Source organism: Saccoglossus kowalevskii, chromosome 10, assembly GCF_978046115.1.
Source record: "Saccoglossus kowalevskii chromosome 10, keSacKowa6.1, whole genome shotgun sequence".
NCBI lineage: Eukaryota > Metazoa > Hemichordata > Enteropneusta > Harrimaniidae > Saccoglossus > Saccoglossus kowalevskii.
In genome coordinates this window covers 25,998,702-26,019,095 of record NC_140650.1, presented here as the reverse complement: position 1 = coordinate 26,019,095, position 20,394 = coordinate 25,998,702, and the positions used below count along the sequence as shown (strand labels likewise).

Here is a 20,394-nt window from a genome sequence, read left to right as displayed (position 1 = left end):
TGCAAATTAGGTAATTAACGAGCATGGATTTTTACCAAAACCTAATCAAATCTGCGCATTGGCCCAGAGCATCTATGCACCAAGTTTCATCAAAAACCGATGTATGGTTCTTGAGATAGCAGTGGAACAGTCGGACACGCATACACACATACACACACACATACAGACACACTAACTGCAAAGACTCCCATTTTGTGCTTCGCACATGGGAGTCAAAAAGGAGTCAATTGAAAACTTGGATGGCACAGTACTATCACACAATTTTGTGTACATTGTGCTAGTATGGAGCAGGTGTAAACTATATTTAGACTACCTGCAAAAAATACTGCATTGGGACTCAAAGAGATGCACATTTTTCAGTCAATGAAATATTGTGCCAAAATTGCAAACCTGATAATTCTGAGAAAACTACCTGCTGTACCCGTGTGATAAATATAAAAACAATATGGCTTGTGGTTCTGCAAAGTTACTTGATGGATATGAATTACTCTACTACTAATCTTTTACAGTATTGCTAAAATCAAGGCATACAAAATTGTCTGAAATTATCAGTGAGTTTTATTGCAGAATAGATTCTAAAGAGTTCACAAAATGAACAATAATAATATCATGCTCCATAATACAGAGTGAATGATTGAAATATTAAACCACCTAGCAAGTGTTTACAACAAATAGCACAACCTACTCTATGCTACTGTGACGTTATTAAAGTTCTAGCATACAAGAGAACTGTACAACTAAATCTTTACTGGTCACATGCATACACTGATTACATCATTCACAGTAGTTAACACGCGAGGTAACACTGCCATCTGTATCATGTATGTGACATGTGACCATTAAATATACAGTACAGACTGTGTAAATGAAGCCTTCAGGTCAGTCACAAATCATATTCTACTCAAAATAAAGTACATTAACAAAATGGACAACTATGGAAGACCCTGTAAAATGGGTGAAAGCCTCAACAAATTTTCAAATTAAAGTTTACAAGTTAGTATCGATTCCATGATGACAAAGACAGGTGATTTTACTGCCAATTTTTACAAAATGTTTTCAAATAGTTTTATTTTCATGACAGTTTCCAGCTGCAGAGATGTCCTGAACCTCAAGAACAAACCAAGACTTCATTTGTCAGTTAGTTGAGTTTTCGGCATTTCATAAAATTTCAACATGGCTGACTACAACACAAGATCAGGATGCTTGGTTCAAATTTGAATCTCATCTCGTTGAAACATATTCAAAGTGACCTGAAGTATATAAACCCACTTTGCACATGAAATAGATGTTACTTATTACTATACTATTCGTACATTGCATAGTATTATAGTAGGGGAGATTTGTCTACAGTTGACACCAGTTATTGGCCACTCTCGAGCAAACACTATTTTAATAGATCCAGTCAATTAATAGGGATGAAGATAACACTTCTAAAAACAGAAATGCAGATCTCAAGTGGTAACTGGATAATCAGGGAGTCAGTGTAAATAAATTCCTAATAATGCACCAATATTATACAAATTGTTAATTGAATTGCTAAAATACTATAACTACAATTCTACCACGATTGAAACTTCAATGGCACAATACCGCATACTCGTAACAAAGAACTTTTGAATAATAAGACACACAACTAGAAAAATAAATACAATAAATAGAGTCAGGATGTGGGGGTAAGTGTTATTGCGAAAAAAAATCCATCACATACAAAGGCGAATACAATAAAATAAAGTAAAAATACATGATAAATAGGAGCAAACACAAAACCAATATACCACTCGATAGTTATCATAAATTTATTTTTTATTAAAATTTGTATGATCTATTAACGAGTATATAATTTTGTAAAGGATTCCATTTGAGGTACTTGCTATGGAGCAGTATTTTATGAAGGAAAATCAGAAGATTTTTTTTTATTTTCATATTCAATATATTATTTAACAAAATATGATATTCACTTTAAATACCTACAATTATACAACATGTAGACACAGAAGTTATTATTACATTATTTGTATATTACACAGAGGACTGAATTAACAAGCAATTTTTATACCATGTATCACAAAACCTGAAAACACCTTATCACACACAGAGTGACTGTTCAAGGCTAAAACTGTGTTGTATGTATTCAATAAAAAGACTACAGGTTTGCATAATTGTATCTCAATGCAATTGAAAATTATTTGTTGGTTGAAATTTTAAGAACACCAAGCATGCACAACTCAATACCAGTGCTAAAATGAGTATGCAGGTATTATCATCAAAACAATTTAGCATTATTGATATGGGTATATGTAACTTAACTTGGTTTATATTATATTCACAATAGAAAACATGCGATTCCTGTCAGATGATGGCGACCATGGTTTTGTTTTTATGTTATTTAAAGATTTACAAATGGAATTCCTGGTCGTAGAAAGATACAGAAATGCGTTTTGACACTGTTACATACAGAAAGATTTAATACCGCCACAAGGGTCCCCATAATTTGTCTGACAATGTTGAAATAAGCAGACAGTATACAGAGCATGCCACTCTATAGAAGCCTTGGGACTACAGTATTTTTGGTATGCTACTAGTTCACTGCTGCTGATGTGTTAACACAAGTACAGCCACAGTGCTTTAAAGATAGATAGTGGGAATGGCAGTATCAAGAGTTTAGTCATAACAATTATTAGTAAATTCGTCTTGTGGCATACTCCAAGACCAGACTGGCTGCTCCCATCAATGCTGGTTCTTTTAACAGAGACACTTGTACTTTGACACCACGTGCTGATGGCAACGCTTTGTTCTCAATTGTCTCTCTGACAATGTCGACGTATGTTGGCGCTAAGACTCCACACAAGACGACTAAGGTTGGGTTCAGTAGATGCAGAATACTGATAACAGCGGTACCTAAAGCCTCACCACCTGATGGAGGGGAAAAAATTAAAGTTTAAAAATTTGCACTGAACATGCATGCTCAATACATTTTATGGATGTGAACTACTTTAAATTATCCATTGCAGATAACTCTTACGTTTCATATATATTAATCCAGGACATTACAAGTCATTGAAATGAATCATTACATTACATCTAGCATTGTAATTTTTAAAACAAAGATTTTTATTTTAATAATGATTACTTTTTAAGCAATTTAACTTGCTAAAACAGGTTTTACAACTGTTCTATTTTACTTAGTAAATCGTGTTTTAACGTACCATGGTGATGATTACGCAATATTGATATCTTTAAAGTGGGTGATAGCCACAGTGACCTTTGACATCATTCACTCAACATGCGCATATAATTATTGATATTTTAATAGAAATTCAGAGAAATTATTACAGACAAGGTAATAAATTATGATGTCCTATAGTATTTAAATACTGGGCACTTATCTGCATCAAAAGACGGAAAAGACAAAAAAGTCTGCATCACACTTACCAAGGTGAATTATTTTCTCGGCTTTCTTGTTACCCAATTTTGCTGCTTGTATAAGATGTTTAGCAGATATGATTTCATTCGTGTCGATTTTCATACCATCAACTATTAACTCACCAGCTGTGAATATCAAAAACAAATATATCACTTCATTGCAGGAAAAGTAAGACGAGCGTAAAATGGATAGTCAGGGATGGAAATACACTTTTTTCCCTGCATGCATAGTGTGCATGTTGAATTTGAAATTTACCTGCAGCACTAAGTTGTTGTGAAATGCACCACTTTTAAAGTTTAAATAAAATTTACATGTTCTCGATTGATGCGATCAAGAAAGAATTTGCTTTTTTTTTAGTTGTCTCACAATGTTGGTTGAACTTAATTTAAGCTTAGTGAATATAATCAGAAAATGTTGTGTTAATTTTAACATGCACAGCGTGCACATTATATTTTGAGTTTACTTGCACTACCCGGTAGCTAATAATCTATGTGCATAGTGCAGTGTGCACATTATATTTTGAGTTTACTTGCACTAGCTAATAATCTATGTGCATAGTGCAGTGTGCACATTATATTATGAGTTTACTTGCACTACCCGGTAGCTAATAATCTATGTGCATAGTGCAGTGTGCACATTATATTTTGAGTTTACTTGCACTAGCTAATAATCTATGTGCATAGTGCAGTGTGCACATTATATTATGAGTTTACTTGCACTAGCTAATAATCTATGTGCATAGTACAGGGTGCACATTATATTATGAGTTTACTTGCACTACCCGGTAGCTAATAATCTATGTGCATACTGCAGTGTGCACATTATATTATGAGTTTACTTGCACTACCCGGTAGCTAATAATCTATGTGCATAGTGCAGTGTGCACCAAGGTATTTCAACCCCTGATAATTCTTTGACACTACGAACTGTATTTAGATTCTTTTAAAAAAACTTCTGTCACACTGTTACTTCTGTCACACTGATACATTGTGGTGGTTCTGTCAAAACGAGATAGATTCTGACAGAACATGGCTAAAATATACATTTCTGTCAGAGAGATGATCTGGCAAATATGCACTTTCATGATAAATGGTCAAGTGCAACTTCTCCCTCATTTTTAAAATACTTCAAGAGGCAAGACCTGCAGTCGAACCCAGATTCTTGAGAGCATCCCAATCATGGTCACTCTACCCACCAAGCTAAGCAAGGATGTATCAGATGTGAGAGTAAATTCTGATCTGCTTTAATTATTGTCTGAAAAGTATTTTAGCAATGATGGGTATTGATACAGCAAGAACTCCACCATATAGTGTCTGTTTCCAGTCAGATAATCACTTCTGGGTTTAGTACTGCCCTTGGTAATTGAGAAACCCCCACATAGTTTGTGGTTATCTAATACATAATCACAGCTTGCAGAAAGAATTCATGTAATAAAACTATATGAACTATTCAGATATTTTGAATCATTACATGCCTACCTTGATGGAGTTTCTTAGCTTCTCTCATGAGAGCTAACCCCGAACTGTAAGCTTCTACACATCCAGAACTTCCACACATACAGGCAGGACCATCAATACTAACAGCAATATGACCGAGCTCAGCTGCACAGAAATTACTGCCATGAACAAGGCGACCGTTCAAAACCAAACCACCACCAATTCCTGTAAAGTCAAAACATGTATATTTCACTAAACAAAAAGCAAGAACAGAAGTAGCACATCAATCTTTTCACCACAAATTCACAAAATGGTCCTGTTTATAGTCTGAACTCTCTTTCAGAAGATTTGTACAAAAATAGACAATTTTTTTTAATAGAAACTGAAAATTTACTCAAATTTTGCTGTTAGCTCCAGTTAGGGTTCATTTCCAGAAATATTGAAGAAAATAGAAAATCAAAGAAAGCTTAGAAAGAACTTCCGTGTGCTGAGAGTATTGAAGACACATTAAAAATTAATTCAAAATTACTTGTACTCGAGATATTGATGGAATAGCTAAAAACTAATTATGTAAATCAGGTAACTGATATGAACATATTTGAGTGTAAAAATAATAAGGCCTGCGTAATTTAATATCTATGTACCAAGTTTCATTGAAATGTGACTAGAACCAAAAAACTATGAATTATTATTAGAGAATTAATATGAACAATTTTTAACCCAAAATTAATCGAGCCTGTCTATTGTTCTAGAGCATTTATGTAACAAATTTTATTCAAATGTGATGATCAGTAATTGAGATATCAGTGTTAATTATTTTAATTAGGTGATTAATAAGCATAAATATGTATTCATTGAAATGGGATGATGAATACTCTATAAAAGTTTCATTAAAATCTAATTAGTTGGTTCTTTATATATCAGTGGAACATTCATGGAAAAAATTAACTGATTATGCGAATTAGGTAATTAATATCCACAATTATTTACCCTAAAACTAATCAGGTCTCTGCATAGTCCTAGAGAATCTATGTAGCTAGTCTAATTGAAATATTATGATCAGGCGAAAAGCTGAAAATTAACTAATTTTGCTAATAGGGTGATTAATATGCACAAATATTTACCCCAAAACTAATCAGGTCCCTGCACAATCCTTAAGTAACTATGTTGCAAGTTTCATTGAAATGTGATGATTACTACTTGAAATATCAAAAGCAGAAAATTAATTAATTATGCAATTTAGGTAATTAATATGTACTGATATTACCCTAAAAACTATCAGGTCTGTGCAGTGTCATATGATCTATGCACCAAGTTTCATTGAAATGTGATGATTACTACTTGAAATATCAAAAGCTGAAAATTAATTAATTATGCAAATTAGGTAATTAATATGTACTGATATTACACTAAAAACTATCAGGTCTGTGCAGTGTCCTATGACATCTATGTACCAAGTTTTATTGAAATGTGATGATTAGTACTTGAGATATCAGTGGAAAAGCCAATAATTTATTAATCATTATGCAAATTAGGTAATTAATATTGCAGATTTTTACCCAAAACTAATCAAATCTGCGAATTAGTTCAGAGCATCTATGTGCCAAGTTTCATCAAAATCCAATGAGTGGTTCTTTAGATATCAGTGGAACAATCATAGAACAGCTAAAAATCAGCTAATTATCATGCAAATTAGGTAATTAATAAGCATGGATTTTTACCAAAACCTAATCAAATCTGAGCATTGGCCCAGAGCATCTATGCACCAAGTTTCATCAAAAAGCAATGTATGGTTCTTGAGATGACAGTGGAACAGACACACACAGACACACAGACAGACACACTAACTGCTTCGCACACTTCGCAAAAAGTGCAGACAAATTTGGGCCAGAAAATCTGGTGGTGAAAAGGTTAAACTCATTTAGGACAATTTCTAGTCACACAATGAAAACAGTAACACATTTGTATAACACATAAAAGCAAGAACAGCAACCATCACTAAATTTGATTCTAAAACATAAACTTCAGGGAAAAAAAATCGTTCTGAGACATAGAATACAAAATGTTTTACAAATTATTTATAGAAAATATTTCAGTTCCATTTTTCGAGCAGAGGGATATACTTAAACTGAGTTCACCCCTCTGAAATCTATAAAAAAAATTCACATAAAAACAATGAATCCATGCTGAAAGAATATTTACCTGTTCCTGTAGCAATGGCAAGAAAATCTTCCTTCCCTTTACCATGTCCAAACTTTCTTTCTCCTAATGCCGCACAGTTTCCATCATTATCAACCCATACCGGTAAGTGTAAAGCTGATGAAATCGGGGTCCTCAAATCAATTGCACTCCAACCTAAAAATAAATAAATATTGCACTTTAAATAGAACACAGCAAGAAAAATACTGTAAACATCTTATTTTCACTGCTATTAACTTTAAAGGTATCCACGTCGCCGTGACTCGATGTCTAAAAGATCGCGAACTTTTCAGGATATGAGTTGGCAAAGATGTATAAAAGCTACGTTTCAATGAGAATACTGCTAAGTATGTATTCTGGCAGAACAGAACAGAATAGAATACATTCACTGTACTTGCTGAGTGTATACAATATTCTCGTCATAAAATAAAGTATTACTCACCCTCTAATGACTTAGTGGAATGCATGACCAATCCTTCGTGTGGATTCACTCTACCACCTGTACTCACACCTAAAACAGAAATGTCAACAGTGTATGGATTGCATATAAAAAAAATATAAAATTATTAGGGTGTCAGGGGTGCTCAAGTGCTCAGCGTCACAGCCAGTGGTGGTGGGACTGGCTAGCTGTTAGTAAATAAAAGCCCTGCCAGTGAACGGTAGAGCTCCCAAATCAACCTCATCTCCCAATGGTACACCCTGGACAACTAGTTTCTCACAGTCCTAGACAAACTAAGGAAGGAAAACCCTGAAAAAAAACCTACTGTGGAAGGCCAACAATGTGCCTAGTTCAATCGCTTGTTACAGAAACTGTAAGAAAGGAACTAACTCGTACTAATGGACAGAATGGGAACTGTAGTGGGGGGGTGGGGTAAATCAATCGCTTACAATGACACTGTCATCATAACTACGTATTACAAGACACACAAAAACAACCAGTTTTAGAACTGTGAAATTCACACATGCAAAGTTGACTTCAACACATGACCTGCTAAAAATTCAATGGATAGCCAGGGAATCTTAAGACTTGGTACTTACCCACTCCTAATACTCTACAGTTGAGTTTAGTAGCAATCTGAGAGGCATCCACTAACAAGGTTAATAAAGATTCCATTCGTGCTGTGTTGTCACTGGGTGTAGGTTTAGACATCATATGCATTATTTCTCCCTGAATGTTAAAGAGAGAAAAAAATTAGTCTACTTTTATAATTAAAAGTTATTATTAAATATTATTATTAAAGTTATTATTAATTGCTTAGGTAATAAACTGTATTAATCAGCCAGTTCCCAAGAAATTACACTGCAAACTCCTTATGGCTTAGTTCATAACTGTATCAATATGAAAATCCTCAGCCAGACCCATATGGTATATCCCAAAAACTATTAATCTGTAAGACCCTCATAACATTTCTTATAAACTGTATGTATAATATATCTGCTTGCCATTAATAATATCAATTGTGTTAAATTTATTACATGTATGCTTGAGCAACCATGTAGTACCGGAATATGCACATCTAAGGCACTATATTCTATTCCATTCAGTGTGAACTCTGGAACCAATTGAAAATAAATTGTGGAATACATAGTCATACAACAGTAATACACATGACAGACACTGCATCCTGTTCGATATGGGACACCAGCAGCATACATGATGCTTGTAATATAAATTGTTTATGTTTAGAAAAAACTTGTGCTGCACGACAACCACCTCGCTTTAAGTGTTGTCCAGACAATGCAGGCTAAAAAACGATGGTGACTTACAGCTTTGCTAACAATAGACACTCTGAGATTGGTTCCACCGAGATCAACAGCTATGGCACTTTGAATTTCTAAGATATGATCTATGTCTTGGCTGACACCGTCTGGCATTGGTGGGAAGATAAACTGTTTCTGTATACTATCAATAACATCCAGTTCTTTCATAAATTTTATTATCCGAGACACAGCATGCCCGTCTCCGTAGATATATGACCTGGAATTGTTAAAGAGAAGGTGGAGTAAAAATACATGTAAGATCTGAATAAATTATAAAATTTCAGTATACTATATATGATTAAGCAGTGATCAGGCAGCTGCTCAACTTCTAGGGTCAGAATGTTTGCTGTCATACAATATGAATTACACTTTATTTTGCTGGGAAAGAATTGTAGGGAAGACAACAATCATACAAGCACTTGTTGGATGTTGATGTTGATATAGTCTCAGTCTACCTCACCCTCCCCTGCTCTGGAACAAATACAAAACAAACAAAAAATTTTCTGAAGTCACAAATGTATAAGAGTGATGTAATTTTTTCTTGTACAAATTTACTGAATAGCAGAACAAAACACCCAATTATTGTTCATTTAATTAGGATTTAATTGACTTCTAGTAACAGAACACTGCTATGTGTATAACCTTTGATGGTTTATTAAGCAATGGCAACTATTAAATATTTGTAATATCAAGGACAGTGAATGAGTAAAATATGCTTATGACTAACGTTTAATATTCAAGGATGGGAAGAGAAGGAGAGAAGGGAGGGTTAAAGGAAGAAAGGAAAAGAGGGAGGGGACAAAAGGCAAAGAGTGCGGGAAAGAAGGAGGGAGAGAAAAAAAATCATTGAATAGATTTTTTTCACTTACGGTGGATATTGTTTCTGATACTGTAGTTCTAAAGCATGGAGTATCTTTTCTTTAGTGTCGGCATCACGACAATGCATTACATTTTCACCTGTTTCTCTACCGGTCTGTCGAGATCCAAGGTTTATAACCGGTGTACCAAACGCTCCAGCCTCTCTTACTCCAGCACTACTATTACCGATTATACACGCACAGTTGGCTACCAAGACAATGAATTCTTCAAAAGGAATATGCTTGGCTGTGCTGAAGTTGGGATGGTTTTCTATCTTTTTTCGACGTAAGATACGCGTCATATCTTTGCTACCTGAAAGACAATAATAGATTTCAAAATATTATAACAGTTGAACTTATTTTGCCAAAGTCACTGGCTTTCTGCCTATAGACCCAAGGTGTGAAATCGTGACTGCTACAATATGTATGATTTTTTTCCATAACCTATTAAAAATTTACATGCAATCAAAGCAGTCTGTTTTTATGGATACTTGATTCTAATTGTAATTTTGCATACCATATTTGCTTTTATATTATTGCATGTAAGGCAGTGCTTACAAATTTGACAGGTGTGTCTGTCCATTTCAAATAGTATTTTTAATCCAATACGCAGTAAAATATCAATTTTCACTGGGTATATATTTTCACTATATTGATATTTTGAGAGCATATTCACTTTGTAATAATTTCACAATTTTGATGTTTTAGGCATATTCACTGTTTTAAACTGAAAACTTACTTACATGGAATTAATTTTGGAAAATTGTGAAATTAAAACCCAGTGAATAATTAATATGTCTACAGTATTAATTATATGCGACTATTTACCTGCGTCGATGTTCGGGAACAACAATACGGTCTTTTTGCCAAATTCCAGGAGTGCTTCCAAGGTTAGGTCGAACATTTTCAGAGAATTGTGAAGATCTGTAGTCACAGGATGTTGCAATGCTATGATATACTCTTTTGGTTTCACGCCTTTTTCAACCCATCTATCAATAATAAGTTGGCAATTTTTTGTATTCGATTTCAGCAGCATATCATACGATGTACAGCCGGCAAGGAGAATCCTTTCATTGTCCTCGCACATCGCTTGGAGCCGACCCCTGGCACGCTCGGTGCAACACACATGATAATGAGCTAATTTTGTGATGGAATGTCGTATACAATCATCAATCGTTCCACTGATTTCGCCACCTTCTATATGAATGATTCGTATGTTCATCAGTGCGGCTGCTGTGGCTGTAGACAAAGCATCAAATCGATCACCATGAACTATCAGGATGTCAGGTTTGAGTCGTAGAAATATGTCTGGTAGCTTGACAAGTGCAAGACCAACCGATTCCACCATAGCGGCTTCGTCTTCACCTCTGACTATCGTGTGAAGTTTGGCATCAATCTTTATCTTGTCTTGTTCTATCATACGATAAGTTGAACTGGAAATAAGAAAATGTGGTTAATTATTATATATTTATCATGCTTAACCCTTTGAATACCAAAGGTAAACTTTTGTCACCTTTCACAAAATAGTTCTATATACCATCTGTGCATAATAATTAGGTAATTTGCATATCATTAACCCTGTGAGCACCAAAGTCAACTTTCGTCACTATTCACAAAATAGTTCTATATACCATCTGTGCATAATAATTAGGTAATTTGCATATCATTAAGCCATTGAGCACCAAAGCCAACTTTTGTCACTATTCACAAAATAGTTCTATATACAATCTGTGCATATTAATTAAATAATTTGCATATCATTAATATATCATTAATCTCTCTATTATCATCTCTGCAGAAAAAACCTATGGTAAAAGCATTATAACACTGCCAAAATGGTGCTTTTCCACTAAAATACAACCATTAATTCCTCGAAAATAAGGCTGGTGACCACCTTTTTAAGTCAATATCCTTATATTGCCTTGGAGTACAGTTGGGTATATTAATTTATGAGTAGGCTTCTACCTGAATTGTTTTTTACAAAAAAATTCATGAAGACCAGTGGCCACAGTGAAATTATGTCCATTAAGTCCAAAAGTAACTGGTTGTCCACACAAAAACATTCAAATTCAGTCGCTTTTTATCAACTAAAAGCAGAATAATTATTTGGCACAGCATCAGCCAAGTTACGTTAGAATCAGGCTTTGCAAACAACTGCTTAAAAATGTTGAAACCATTTTCATATTTTGTTGCTGTAAGCTATTATTACAGTTTTGGTATTCACATCTGGCAGGTTGAATAGTTTTGACTGTATTATAAAATTGAAAATAAGCCTGTTTCAAAACAGACTGATGATAAAAGGAACATGTTATACCTCTTTATGGTAAGCTAAAACATATGGTGAATATACACACAATTAGAATGACAAACGACATCACACAAAAAAAAATTGTAATCACATGTGGCTTATAATTAATACAACCATTAATTATTCCCTTATTAATTATCATAAATGTGTGGTTGTACATAAATTTCAAAGTCATATTTATGAAAATTGAAACAGTAGATAAATTAAAGCCTATATATATATATATATATATATATATATATATATATATATATATATATATATATATATATCAGAAGATACTTGTATGGCAACAAAATCTGCAATTTAAAAACATGCTTTAAATTTCATCGATGGACAGTGGAGAGTTGAACATAAGCACTATAAACAGTTAGGTTAAGACTATTATAATATATATTAATGTTAGAAGTATCATTTTGATGGTGGAAAGGATATGAATGTACAGGTATCGACATGAATGTGCAATTTCAGTGTTCTTCAATCAAATATATAACCCAATTCTGGAAATGTATTTCAGCTCTCTGAATATCAAAGCCAACTTTCTTGTCAACATTCATTTGCATAATATTTTCCATATTTTTTTGGTCAAAAATGTTGATCAACATTTGCACATTATAGCAGGGATTGAAATATTATTTTGTTCCTTGCATGCACAGTGTGCATGTTGAATTTGAAATTTACCTGCACTAAATTGTTGTGAAATGCACCACTTTTAAAGTTATAATAAAATTTACTAGTTCTCGATCAATGTGAACACGAAAGAATTTGCTTTTTTTTTAGTTACCTTACAATAATTGTTGAACTTAATTTAGGCTTAGTGAATATAATGAGAAAATGTTGTGTTCATTGCTACATGCACAGCGTGCACATTATATTTTGAGTTTATTTGCACTAGCTAATAATATATGTGCATAGTGCAGTGTGCACCAGAGTATTTCGACCCCTGTATAGAAAATAAAAAAATGGAAAATGTTGTTAAAAGATTAATAGAAAGGAATAAATGCTTCAAAATATAATTGTACCAATATTTAATACCCGGTAAGCAAAAAAACAGCTTATGAAATGGTTGAAATGTAGATTATTAATATTAAATACCACTAAATGGTAAATACCACACACCCTACAACATGTATATTACCATGACAACACCAAAATAAATCAGCTTGGTATGTTAATGAGAAAACAGATATTTTTACTAACAATATGGATAGCATAGTGTTTTCATTGCTTTATGATTTATTCATGATACACAAGTCAAAAATAATGTGTTAAACCATTTGAGCACCATTGTCAACTTTTGGCACCATCTACAAATTAATGTTGTACAGTCTGCTCCTCCTCACATGGAATGTTAATAAAAAATGACAAACCTTTTGATCAAAAAGTAAAAGCAATATCTTATACTGTCAGCATGGACCAAAATTATGATGAAATTCTGTGACAATTTTCAGGAAATATTTGAACTGAATTTAGGGCGGGAAAAATACGTCACTCAAAGAATTAATTCTAATGTTTATGCTATCAAACGAGATATAGATTAGTATACAAACCTTGCCAGGTAGGAATAGATCTTATTATATAGATATTAATTTTCAGAAAATGTTTATTAATTAATTTGTAAACTCGTTAGTATGTAATATTGCAAATAATAATCATGTCATGCAAGAGTTTTCTAAATCTAAGAGAAATACCAGCAAGTGTTTAAAGCCGAGCATGCAATACCACACCCCCTTCCCAGATAGGCCAGTATTTATTGGGGTAGTCAACAAAATTATACACATTTAAAACTACATAAATTAAAATGACCATACATTTGATATTATATATTTTCAAATTGTTTCAAATTGTTAACAGTGAGTGACCACACATATTTTGTATTCATACAGGTAACAAAATCCAGGGTTTGACTCAAAGTGAATTTTAATCCCTTGTTGGAACACACATGTGAACACATAGTTCTGGGTTTAACCCCCCCACCCCCACCCCCCGAGATAAGAAATGCATGAACAAAGTCTCTCGGTTAAAACAATGCCTCCTGAAATCGTTCCAATAAGGGATGGAAAGGTGAGAACACGGAATTAAATGTTAACTACCGTGACGTGTGAACAGGTTTCAACTTGTCAACTAATTTAACCTACTAAAAAAACAAATCACCAAAGTTAACAAATTCCTGATTCTAATAAAACTCTTCATTATATAGTACAGGCAAATACGTCATCGGCAAAATCATAAAAAATCACCCCAACTGTCAACTCAAACCAATTACACATTTTGTAACTGCTGTGTTTACAGCTCCAAAACTGAGCATACATTTTAATTGTTTCGAAATAAAAAGCTTTTACCAGTATGTCTAACAGAAATGTTCTCATTTCCATGTGTCTGCATTACTATAGCCTTATTATTATATGCCTTTCCTTGCTTGTAGTAATAAGAAAGACAACACATAAAAGATCAACTAAAACATTTTGCTTTCTGTGAATGTTGGTGTCACATTGTCGCATACGACTTATTTACCACTTCCGTGTCACTGAGAATGTTCTAGAACCGTACTGTGTCTGGGTGGAATATTCTATATTTTTTAGAAACTGGTTGAATAGGTAACAGAACACTGTAGGAGGCAATGGAAGGTAATGGAACATTCTAGAAATTTGCAGTAAGTTCAAGACTCATTATGTATGCTGATGTAATGGTCTATTTATAGACAGTGCGGGTATATATAGGGGAGTTTTGTTCAGCACTGAGATCGGATCGGAGATCTCCTTGAATTGTATCGGAGTTTAAGTATCTAGTTATTGGAGTAGTGGAGTTTTACCGCGTTATTGTACTTGATGTTTGCAGAGTATAATAATACCAGTACCAGTTGAAACCTCATCTGTTGGCTCCGTATTCGTATTTTATCATCATCACATAACTGGGATATTTTTTCGACACGGTCTATTTATAACTTCTGTGTGCAATATATACAACAGAAACTATTCTGATGTGCTTACAATCTTGGAATGAATGCAGAGATGACTTTTTTTCTAAACAATAAACTTTGTTTTTGATACGACCTAGACGTACAATGACATATTTACAAAACCAAGGATGAACCCAAAATTAAATTGTAAGAATCCAACAAAAATCTAACACTTTATTATTCACAGCTGGTAGCCATTAAATCAAAATTAGAGTAAACATGTTGGAGCATTTATTTAGCAGTACCATGTACTAGCATGTACTTTATGATCTACTGTTTTTTGGGGGGGTTATGTTCCAGTAGTTTAATGTTACTTCCTAAGTAGTGTGACTATAAAACAGAATGTCAAGGTCTATACAACATTTTAAGCTGTCAAGCAGCCCTCTTACTGAGTCACCACCACCATAAAAGAATGCACATACCAGTATTGTATTAGAAGGCATCACCAATAAAGTACATATGAACCAACTTTATATGTATCTGTTTACCTGCTAGTATTTCATGTGTTTTGTAGTTCTGTGCATCAACATCTACAAGTGCTTCTATTTGCATATTACTAATAACAAATGTTCAATTTTCCTGGCAAAAATTTTCAAAACTTTTGAGAGTTGCAGAAAACCATGAAACTCTGTAGCATTCTGTTTCACTTCGACGTTTGGATAGCAGGTCACAAAGATTATCCTGAACTTTTGTCTCCATGAAAACTGTCAAATTATCACAAAAATTGATAGACTTTACACTAGATAATGTTGGAGATTGCAACCATTAACCGACGATTGTATCACACGGACAAGTCATGATAGACAGACTGAATAACTAACTTACCCATAATCATCAATAAGATGGCATCCCATCACAATAACCTGCAGCTGGAAGTCTTTATCTTCTTTTAACCCTAACATGATTGGTGCTAACTTGGAGTAATCTGCTCGATTGCAGGTTGCAACACACACCCGCATTGGTCGGTCCAGCGACTCACTGCCAAGGCTCGAGGACGATGGCGTCCTCCGATGCCCATTCTGAAAGCCGTTTTGATACATGAAAACCTAGAAGTGTGAAGAGTAAAGAAAGACATGTCAATCGTGAATAAACAATCAATACCATAGATAATTTCCCATTTACTCAAGACGAACATTTTGATATTGCATGACAGTCATTCTGAGCACTCATAACGAGTGTTTAAAACCTCGTAATATTTTGACACCACTAGGTCGCTATGACCTTTGTCCAGTTTTTATGTTTGATTCCACACATGATAATAATGCAGTGAAGAGAAAATAGTCTATTGGGGACAGTTACACATTCAATACAGAGTCATTTGGCCATGTACCACACCCTTAAATGGACATTCTTCCCATGTATTGATTCATTCTTTGTAGGTCATTGTGACATCCATGTAGTTCTAGTTCAGTAAACCTGTAGTTAGCAACATCAAACAAGTGAATCACTTTTAATGACTGGAAATAAAGAAGTCATGACATGTGGCTTTCTTGTAATGCTAACAATAAATAACATGTACACAGAGTCAACATTTGAAAATACTGACAAGAGTTGTTGAGAAGATTACAATTCCATATTCAAATCGGTGGATGGCTTGACATGGTACGTTAGCTTTGATAGTTGTGAAAACATTACAAGAGAATAAACAAAAATGTAGGGAGTCACCAGAACTCCAAATACCAGGGGTGATCAAGACAATTTGTCCTGCAAACATTTTCATGTTTTTTTACGATTTATTTGACATGGTTTCTAAAAGTGCAGACATCGCTCTTTTTATTGAAATAAATGATGCTACATTGACAAAGTTGGGTGCTACTGAATTCACTGCACTGCATGGAATTTTTGAACATGAAATAAAACATTGAATTGTAAATGGATGTACGGTATATAGAACTATGTATAAGAGTTGTTTCAAAACCTAGTCCCACTAGTTGAAGTGCCAATAAAAATGGAGTAGTCTGGTATAAAAATTAACTCTAGAGTGAAAACATGTGGAAATCAGAGCAGTGGATTGGCACACCCCTAAATGATATGTTATATTTGGTGGATATTAAAAGCTATGAGAGTGTACATGTCTAGCTATAAGAAAGTGTGAAGAAACTATTGAAGGTAAAGGTCACCCTTAGTTATAATGGTGTGTATTTTGACAAATTTACACAGTAGGGTTTACTTTTAACCATAACCTTGTCAGCCCCATGTATTTTAAACGAGTTATTAAAATGCTATGATAAAATAATAGTTGTAGTTCCCATGGAAACAATCTTTGCTCAAGTTCTATTTAGTTGATTAAATTTTCACTCGGCAAAAATCAAAAATGTGTTGTAAATTTTCTGCATTTTTTATGATTCTGATTCTTAATGAGAAATAAAACACAGATTATCCATTAAACTGATGATTTATTGGTTTCTTTCTAGTACAAGGATATCAGATTCACACTCAAATCATACTCAAACTAAGTATAGTTTACTGTAAAATACTCAATTTTTACTTGGATTATATTTTCGCCTAAGTAAAATACTAGTACCCTTTGCCTATATTTTACATTCAACTCATCAGAAGTAAGTGAAAATAAACTCCATACAAAACAGCCAAAAAGTCTTTCCAGCAAAGATCAAAGTATTTAACAGTAACACAAAATAATCAGAGCTAAATAAGTAATTTTTCTGATCATCTTTTACAGTTATTTACATTTTTTCCTGTACATAAGGCCAAAAAAAAAATTGTTTTGTTGCCTTCAGCAACTTACCAAAAAATATGTAATATCGGGTCACGTTTTTTTTTTTTTTTTTTTTAATAGCCTCAAATATTAAAAACTCACCAATTTAAGCAGTAAAAAAGTGTTTCCCAGTAAGTGGCGACTTTGAACCTCGGGTTGATCTGTATTTCTCTGACATGTTCCGAATACTATGAAGTTCATATACATTGGCTATTTACGATACTCTTAGTTTTCACGAATTTAAAAAAAAAAAAAAAAAAAAAAATCCGACCGACCCAATTTTCAAATTTTTCGACTTGAGGGCAACACAAGTTTTTTTTTTTTGGCCTATTTTGTTTCTGTCAAAATTTGGTACAACATTGTGGCCTATTTTTATGAATTTGTCATTTTTTTAAATAAGTTATTGGACTGAATAGACAGTTTTCCATTGACTACAAGTATTGATCAAAAGTTTGAAAAAAAATATGAAAATATTGAAGCTTTTATTTTAACAAATGTGACTACAGATGCATAATAGATTAAACAAAGGAAGATGTGGCAGCACAATTTAAATGCGATGCAAATTTTTAAAGATTTCACAAAGTAATGCATTCCAATCACACATTCTCAAGGGATTTTAACGAAAATCTAGATGTATTGTTAACGCTGCTCCATTTACTAATGATGAGTCATACTACCTTTAGTCATTTAGGTGGGGAGTTATTTTTTCCTTTATGGGTGTCAACCTAGCTAGCGACATAAACAAATCAGAACAAAACACACAAATTATAATGAAAACAAGTTTTTGATGATTCACCAAGCAACGGCGAACACTACGCCAAGAAAAGAAAAACATTTATGGTCATTTTTTTCTCAAAACTGGTATGCAAGGTGTTTTTTTTATATTTCTCTTAAAAAATTGTACATTTATTGTGACTTTTCTTTTTTTTTTAAAACCAAAAACCAAAAAAAGCAAGCTGTGACATGCAGATGTATGACTGACGTGTATAATGATCAGAAACATGAATATTTTTTATTCAGTTTTAGTTAAAAGTAGGTTTTTGACCCGTTTATGACACCGTCAATAGCAATGATGTCTGGGTTTGAATTGATACTCATTTTAAGGCTTCTAGAAATACCTTGAAATATATGAATTTCTCTACTGACATTTAATGTACATGACAAAAAATGCCAACAAACCCTCACAGGCAACAATATTAGAGCCGGAAAAAATTTATTCCAGTTTCCGGTCAATACACATTAGTTAAAAACGTGTCACAGCATCTTTTGCCAGAATTTTAGAAAAAAATAAAATAAAAATTAGTGTAAACACGAAATTAATGACTATATTAGGAAAAGACTTAAGAAATGCTTGCATGTGTTGAATTTAGATAATTTACCAAAATATTTTTTTCTGGGCCTTAGACAGCCTTTTGAAAGTGTTTTTTTATCATTACATATAATGATAGCATTTTCTGTGAGCAGACTATTTCACTTATTAGTGAAAACAGTTATTAAAAATAATGAATGTGTTCACTGTACTGTAAGGAAAATGAAAATGGGAAAACAAGCTGATTTCCACAGGATTGATTTATTTCACTGCATTAAACTGGCAAGGGCATGAAATAATAAACAGGAAAATGTAGAAATAAACATGGTTTATTCAACTGTCCAAGCTATTGGTCAGTCATGTAAAAAATTAGCAAGTGAAAATGACTACCTATTAGTACCTAATACCCGCTAGTTTTTTTTTATATTTTATATTTAAAAACAAAATTAATATGCACATACACGTGGCTTTCTGTTTTGTTGGGACCACCAACAGCTGTTCAGAATAAAGACATACTAAACATGGTTTAGGGTTTTTTAGAGAAATAGAAGTAACCTTGCTGTTCCTGTTTAAGATCTAGCTCAGTTTACCACACTTCGAACTAAGTGACCAAGCATGTACGCTACACAATCTCCTTGGAAACAAGTTATGGGTAGTCCTGCCCTCAGTATATAAACACACTGCCACATCAGCATATTAATGGGATTGACCCCAGATTGTCCCTAAAAATTAGATAAATAAAAGGCTTCAATAACCATGTGGCATTTATACACTCTGATGTTTGTTCTCGGTTTCCACTACAGAACCCTCATAATAGAATTTCACATGGGGAAATCAAACACCACTTTTCCAGGCCCTATATGCCTACACTTCACAAAACGACTATACATGCGAAAAGCAGTTCAAACAGAAAGGATAATCCTTTCACAACTGACAGAAATATACCAGAAAATCTCCTGAAACTCTGCGTTTGTTAATCATTAATTAAAAATAAATCTGAAATATTTAATACTTTTTCACCACCAGACTTTCTTGCTCACCTTTTTTCTTAATATTCAATATTTCTGGACATGAACTTCAACTTTGGAGCCAACAGAAAAAATACGCCAATTTTCAGTTTTTACTCAAAAAATTTGCCCATTTTTGTCCCATTATTCTGAAGAGAATTTGTGTAACAGGCGTAATATCTAGGATTATGTCAAACACTATTTCATCATTTATACTATTATAGGTAAACAATTATATACATGAATATACGTGCAGACTGTTTAACTCACAATAGGATATCTAAAGCTTCACTAGTGAAATGAAAATAATAATTTTCCTGTGTGACCAAAAACTAATGATATGAAATCCACTATAATGGCTGATTACTGCACATTAAATATTTATTTTTTCATGGTGCATTTTTATCTACATTGAAAT

At 33.4% G+C, this 20,394-nt stretch overlaps 1 protein-coding gene across 2 annotated transcripts in view; it reads right to left on the bottom strand.

Moving 5' to 3' along the window:
- Positions 1–535: 535 nt before the first annotated feature.
- Positions 536–20,394, bottom strand: part of LOC100367162 (bifunctional UDP-N-acetylglucosamine 2-epimerase/N-acetylmannosamine kinase) — a 30,696-nt gene continuing 10,837 nt past the window's right edge. For both annotated transcript variants that reach the window (XM_078008571.2, XM_085504428.1), the window contains 10 exons: positions 15,770–15,990; positions 10,506–11,110; positions 9,690–9,990; positions 8,827–9,037; positions 8,098–8,227; positions 7,502–7,570; positions 7,063–7,215; positions 4,903–5,085; positions 3,433–3,549; positions 536–2,913 (listed from right to left, as the gene is read on the bottom strand). In XM_078008571.2, the coding sequence (XP_077864697.2) occupies positions 2,678–2,913; positions 3,433–3,549; positions 4,903–5,085; positions 7,063–7,215; positions 7,502–7,570; positions 8,098–8,227; positions 8,827–9,037; positions 9,690–9,990; positions 10,506–11,110; positions 15,770–15,990 (2,226 nt within the window). In that variant the 3' untranslated portion in view covers positions 536–2,677. The remainder of the gene's footprint in view (positions 2,914–3,432; positions 3,550–4,902; positions 5,086–7,062; positions 7,216–7,501; positions 7,571–8,097; positions 8,228–8,826; positions 9,038–9,689; positions 9,991–10,505; positions 11,111–15,769; positions 15,991–20,394) is intronic.